The sequence below is a fragment of the Brachyhypopomus gauderio genome, chromosome 5 (genome assembly GCF_052324685.1).
Source record: "Brachyhypopomus gauderio isolate BG-103 chromosome 5, BGAUD_0.2, whole genome shotgun sequence".
NCBI classification, from domain to species: Eukaryota; Metazoa; Chordata; class Actinopteri; order Gymnotiformes; family Hypopomidae; genus Brachyhypopomus; species Brachyhypopomus gauderio.
The window spans coordinates 11,691,767-11,698,545 of record NC_135215.1 but is presented as its reverse complement, the minus strand read 5'-3'; the positions used below and the strand labels follow the sequence as shown (position 1 = coordinate 11,698,545).

Below are 6,779 nucleotides of genomic sequence, written 5' to 3'. Positions count from 1 at the left end.
CACTTCTGTTGCCTAGTGAGTGATTTGACTTCTAGAGGTTAACATCAACACATCTTTAATGTGTAGAATATTGGTTTATAAGTTAAAACAATTACGCACATCTTGTCTAAACTCGAGGCAAACAAATATAGTCTGCAGTGTTAATTCTGAAAGCCATGTGGTGTAAAGACTGAGAAGTGTATGGTATTCTATTGAGGGGCCAGATTTCAGACAGGATAAACTATTCCCACAAATTGCCTGCATCGATTAATGTATATAATTGCTTAGTGATGGATAACATTTCCAGGTAGGATAGTGTAATTCAATCAAGTTCAATCAAGTTTACAACTCAAGTTCAATATAGACCCTGCTAATTCCTCATTATCCCGCTCAGTGCAGTGCACAGGTCTGAAGCACTTTACTTGTAAGTGAATTAGCAGCATAACAGCCACTATACGCGTAAGGATCAATACACCAGGCAGATATCGGAGGAAATGACAGCAGGGTAACGCACGATACCCAGGATCCGTGTTATACTCCTCCGCGGTGAACCAGTTCTAAGCAGCCTTACTCCAGACATGCGCACGAGCCTGCTGGTGTGCAGGGAGGAGGGCATGGAGTAGGGGGCGGGGCTTGGTATATAATACTTCTCTCTCAGAACTTTTGCCTGTCGCCTGATTTTTGGGACAGCTTCACGCAATATCTCTACAGCACCATCTGGGAAACTACCTGCAATTTCTATTCCAAATACGACGGCAGTTCCCTTTTTTGTATTTCCACAACCACTGACATGGAGGAACTGCAAAACCACAGTTACCATTCTATTTGCCACACCTGCTTGAGAACAGAGAGTGGCATAAATAAGGTAATCGTTTGGAATACGTTATCGATAGTGTAACTGCAGATTTAGAGTAGTATTATTCACACAAGCTGATTTATAGGCATTTGTTTAGTAGAACAGAGGCAAGAAGGTTGCAGTTTGGAATTCTAAACAGCAGAGCGCTTCCGATATGATGATGCATTTAGGTTATAGTACGAATAGACTACAGTTTCGTTTATTAATATTTAATGCCTACTCTTATATGCACCACTGTCAGAATTGTTGACGCGTCTATTTGTTGAAAAAAAAAAAGAGTTGAGATAACATGCTGAGCACGAGGGGGCGACAATACTTTGGGCCAAGATGGGAGAGTATAGGGAATTATATGCTGACTCTGAACTGAGACCGCAGAGTATTGAGTAGTTAGCAACTTGTTGAACATTGTGAAAGAGTGGCCTAAGGAGATAAAATCAAGTTTTCGCCCAGCACAAGCAGTTCTGTCTTCATTTTGCGGATAACTATGGAGGTAGTGTACTTGCCGCGATGATGTGAATTTGTCTACTGGATGAGATATGATCATTAAGGCATAGACTCATTTTAAAACTGTATTTCATCGGTATATGCTACAAATAAAATTTGCAAACAGAGGAAGAGTAGAATTGATAACTGTATGGTTACACGCAAGCTGGAATTTGAGATATTTAGGCCTAAACTTTGAGGAAATGTTTCGGACTGAAACACAATTGCACATGTGGTTTACATTTTGATATGATGTGTGACATTGCTCCATTTATTTCTCATCAGGTCAGAAAAATGTCTTCGTCAAGTCGAATGATTATGTGCGCCCTGGCTTTGTCACTGTACGTCTTTGAAATCGCTTCAGCTGAGACGTTATGTGGCGGAGAACTGGTAGACGCACTACAGTTCGTATGCGAAGACAGAGGTTTCTATTTCAGTAAGTACTTTAGCATATCCATTTTACTTAAGATGTTCTTTTAATCAAAAGCTACAACTGTGTGTGTGGAGGGTGGAGGTTATGTAGGGAGGGAGTGAAACAGAGACGAGAGCTCGGTGGCATACCGCTGTGGCAGGTACTCGAGAGCGCGCCCTCGCAAGCGACCAGCTGTAAGCGCGAAGACGCTTTGGCGATTGTGCTGACTGGGCGCATTCTCTCGCCATATCACTGATTGCATATGAAAGGGACGCGCACAGTTAAGGCGCGCTGTGCTAAATGAGCCACAATGGTCCGTTTGTTTACTTGCACATTCCGCGAAGGGAAGTAATAGTACCCAAGCGGCATTCCGTTCACCTCGCCAGAAAACGTTCCCAGTCTACAACTTATTTGTCCCTACGTGGAGGATGGATTGTAACGGCTGTTTTCCCCCTATTTTGATGTAAAAGCAGATTGTGTGAAACGGATACTACAAGTTTTGTTACGTGCTTTATCTAATTTAAAAAGTGTGTCTGTTGTAAATGTTAATTTCCTTTACATAAATTACTTTAAGTAAAAAAGGCAATAGTATAATTTGATAAACATTTTTAGGTTTTCGCCCAATTTTTTGGGGTTTTGTGTTAATTTGGCCATGGCGAACTATCTGCTCTAATAGATCATTATCCAATTTAGGACACAGTCGATCCCTCCAGCCCCCACCCCAACTTTCCCCGAGTGACCCTCACCGTAGTTCAGTTTGCCCTCGATCATCCTCCCCATCCTGCAGTCCAATGCTGTCTCTTAACACTGCGGAGTTTCTGAAGCCTGCACTGTTGACTGAGGCAACCCCCTTTCTCCCCCTTTGCTATCGTTTATCATGTATCATTTCTATATTTTCAAGCCTGCATTGCTCATCCTGCTCTCACCTTGTTGTCTTCATTCTCATTCTCTCTCAATCTCTCAATAACGAGTTCATGAAGGACAAGGTCAAAGGTCATTATTTTAGTTGTTTATATATATATATATATATATATATATATATATATATATATATATATATATATATATATATATATATATATCACTGTTGCTTATCCCCTGGGGTTCTGACTTCAGTCCTTGCAGAAAATAGTTGTGGAAGTAATTTTGAAATAATCAAGGAGAATTTCAAATTGCACGAGTTAGACACCTTGACGGGATTATCTTGGACCTTATTGGTCAAACGTTTGTGGAAGAAACAAACACCCAATCTGAGCCTTTTCTGTGCCTCCATCTTCAGCCTGCTTCACTGCCAGTATTTGAATCAGTGATAACTAATGCCATTCTTATGTAGCACATGCTTCTACGCCCTTTTAAATATAGAACTTCCTTTCTCTCCACCCAACAGCTAAGTCATCCATGTTGCATGTGTCCACAGGTAGACCTGTAAGTAGATCGAACAGCCGGCGTGTTCAGAACAATGGCATCGTGGAGGAGTGCTGTTTCAGGAGCTGTGACCTTGCACTGTTGGAACAGTACTGTGCTAAGCCCGCTAAATCGGAGAGGGACGTGTCTGGCACTTCCCTCCAAGTCATACCCGTGATACCAGCATTCAGACAGGTACAGAAGCTACCACCATGGAAAATAACACCTCATGGCTGCCCTATCACGCTTGCCATCTAGAACTCTCCATGTTTTCGCAGAAGCCATACATCCTCTCATGTGGGGCAAAAGAAAATATAAGCAAGTGCATTGAAATCGGACATTGTAAGCAAGAATTCCCTCAGAAAGGCTGACTAAGTGGAAAATAATAGGTGCACCTCAATAGAGGTCACTTGCAGGTTTCTTTAGGATAGATTAGCTCACGTCTACTGACACATGAGGTGTTGTGTAAAACAGTGATGATTAGCCCACATTCTTTATGGAAATACAGCATGATATGGTCAAGATAACTTTGTGCACCGGTGATCCATTAAAAGAAACAATGGACATAAAAGGCCTTTTACCTTTCATTTGTTTCCACTACTGCTTCATTAGATGACCTTTCTCGTCTGTTTTGTTATCGTACTATTCCTGGGGCAGACAGTGGATTGAGAGTTTACCCTAGGGTATGAACTTACCAGTATTTATAATGTGGTACAGTAAATTCTGTGTATTGGTGGGGAGTATCATTTGGATAGATTTCCTGTTGTTCAGCTTGCTGGAAAAAGCATGGTGTCAAGCTCCTACTGAAACAAGCTCTCAGCTCTTACTGAACAACAAACAGTAAAACTGTGGATCAAACCACTGATATTTTTAGTGTTTATAATGAGAGAGTTTTGAAAATGATGAAGTGGTGGAAATGGCAGTGATTTGTTATCCCCCTAAAAGTAGAGTGAAAGACTACAAACAATTCTTAAAGGAACCCGATGTGGATGTTGGTTATTCACTGACATGTCTCTCTTTTTAGGATATCCCAAGAAAACATGTGACCATAAAATATTCCAAATATGAGCAATGGCAGCGGAAGGCTGCCCAGAGGCTACGGAGGGGCATTCCTGCCATCTTGCGATCCAGGAAGCACAGGCGGCAAGTGGAGAAGATAAAGGCTCAGGAGCATGCGGACCTCCACAAGCCTCTGATCTCACTCCCCAGCAAGCTGCCCCCCCTACTGCTCCCCACACAAGAGTCCGCTGGCCACGAGTGAACCCAGGATAGTTTGCACAGAGTTGGGAAAAAAAAGACTAGGGGATCATAGCTTTGTATCTGACGTCATGTCTGTGGCAGTCCCGCGTGTCCCCGCCTCCCCCCCACACACACACATGTTCATCCTCTTCCTGTCTTTATTATTGCTGTTTCATCCACCATCACAAAAGGCGCACCTCAGACCAGACTGGGGAAAAGAAAACAAAAACGTAACAGTTTGGATCCTAAGAAAAAGAGTGAAGGAAAAAAAGACAAAAGATACATGCTTGTAAGAGTGAAGAGGACACTGTAGCCAAAAGGGTTTTTGCCAGATTTGGAGGACATCTGAAGGTAAATAACTGCTAGCACAAGAAAAAAAAAGCATTCCACAACACTCACCCACAACAGCTGTTTCTCCCAGTTAATCTTTATTTTTATTGGTTACTTTGCACCGCTAACTATAAATGGACATCCACACTGTAAGGAATTGTTTTGTGAAATTAGATTCCTGTTCCAGCACCTTCTAATCACAAACAAAAAGCAGAGAAGAGTCTGCAAATTGCACATTGCCACGGATTACGTCAAAGTTCTTGTAAAGTAAATAAAAAAGGCACTATTTTTTTATGGACAATGAACGTGTAGCTCAAATAATGTCATGGTGCTAGCTTTGGGAATGGACTCAAAGAAACGGAGGTTGAAAAGCACGTTTTTATTATTTTATATATTTACTAAGCTTTCCATTTTAAGGAAAGGGACTTTTACAAGGAGGAGAAAAAAACAGCCTGTCGGCTGTGGCATTGCGTGAAGGGGATGCCACTGCGTGCAGATGTGTTGGAGTGATGCATGCAGGTGTGTGCGATGTGAGGCATCGAAACGTGCAGCAGTGGTGCTGTGCGCTCCGGTCTCCTGTGCTGCCACTGTGGTCGGTGGAAGGGAGCAGTGTGGGGACCATGAAGGGATGATGTGCAGGCCTGTACCGGGAGGGCTTGCCTCCTTCCTGCCCTGGCCGCACACGGCCCTCACACTGCAGGAAGTGGAAGTTCAGGACATGGAATAAGTGTGATGTTTTTTTTCTCTTTTCTTTTCATGAAGATGCTTCAAGGAAAAAGAAAAAAAAAACCTGTTTAGATTCTGGTACCGTGACATTCCTGTTGTTTCAAAATAGGCATTTTTGATTTTAGTTCTTGTTTTTTTGTTTTTCTGGGATGTTATTTTACAGTTTTGAAGAAAGGCACAAATATCAATTCAAAGGGAAAAAAACGCAATAATGTCAACTAACATTTTATTTTTAATGTTTATCAGTAGTATTCACATGCTTTTGCCTGAAAACAAATACTTGATACTTGAATATATATACACACATGCATACATACAGACACACACAACAGACACGCGCGCGCACACACACACACACACACTCATATATATATATATATATATATATATATATATATATATATATATATATATATATATATATATATATATATATAATTAGTTTCTTGGGGACATCGTTATATTCCTTTAGTCTGAGCTGTATCTTGCGTAATGAGCCGCCAAGCTTTTTGTTTGTTTGTTTAAGTACAAATATGGGCACTGTATAAAGGCATTATTTATTTTGTTATAAAATATATATATATGAAAATTGGTCCAAATACAGTAATATACGTAGCACTGATGCTCAACTGATGGATTTTATTTGATATGCTCTCCTTTTTCCATTTTATTTGTAAGGCTTTTTTGTAGACGCTTTGTACCAAAAATATTTTCTTTTTAACTTTTGGTTTAGCTGTGGAGCTGTTTTAAAATCAATATTTTAACAGCGGAAGTACCATGGATTGTTAAGGCATGTTATGTCACAAAAATAGGCACATACTCTAAAGACTGTGTTTCTGTCATGGCTCCTCTCACATGGTGTTTTGATCTACCAAATGGATTTGTTATTAAAATGCTTGACTTTTCACACTTGTTCAATATTCAGTGGTTGTACTCTATCGACAGTTGAAGCCAGTTTTGATCTAGATGAGAAGGAAGTGGTCATTATCCGTTTTATGCCAATATTTGGTTTCTTTGCGATATGCATATATGATGAACCAACATGGGTACAGATCATTGATTATCACATATACAGAACTTGATTGGTTTTTAAAAGCCATCAGCCAATATCTAGAAAGAGACGTAACAGGGAAACTTTAAATTGACCGAGTAATTGAGTGTACCACAAGTATTGTGTGCTGGTCCCAGATCAGTGTAAAGGGGATGCTGCGGACACAGCTCTCCTGCCTGGCTGAACCATGGTCAGCCTCTTGATCTGTACTGAAGGGCAATGAGATGGTTCGTCGTGCTCTTGTCCTCTGTCTTCATCTGGCTGTCTCCCTGTTGACCTCTTCTTCTGTATTTGTCTCT

The 6,779-nt window shown here is 40.9% G+C and overlaps 1 protein-coding gene across 2 annotated transcripts; it reads left to right on the top strand.

Annotated features, from left to right (window-relative positions):
- Window positions 1-639: 639 nt before the first annotated feature.
- On the top strand, window positions 640-6,336 carry igf2b (insulin-like growth factor 2b). Of its 2 annotated transcripts, none has more exons than XM_077005694.1 (4): window positions 640-844; window positions 1,604-1,754; window positions 3,148-3,329; window positions 4,159-6,336. In XM_077005694.1, the coding sequence occupies exons 1-4, from the start codon at window positions 770-772 to the stop codon at window positions 4,393-4,395; spliced, it is 645 nt and encodes a 214-aa protein (XP_076861809.1). In that variant the 5' UTR covers window positions 640-769; the 3' UTR covers window positions 4,396-6,336. The 2 variants fall into 2 exon arrangements, with proteins under 2 accessions (XP_076861809.1, XP_076861810.1); XM_077005695.1 differs by lacking the exon at window positions 640-844 and adding an exon at window positions 1,196-1,325.
- The last annotated feature ends 443 nt before the right edge of the window (window positions 6,337-6,779 follow it).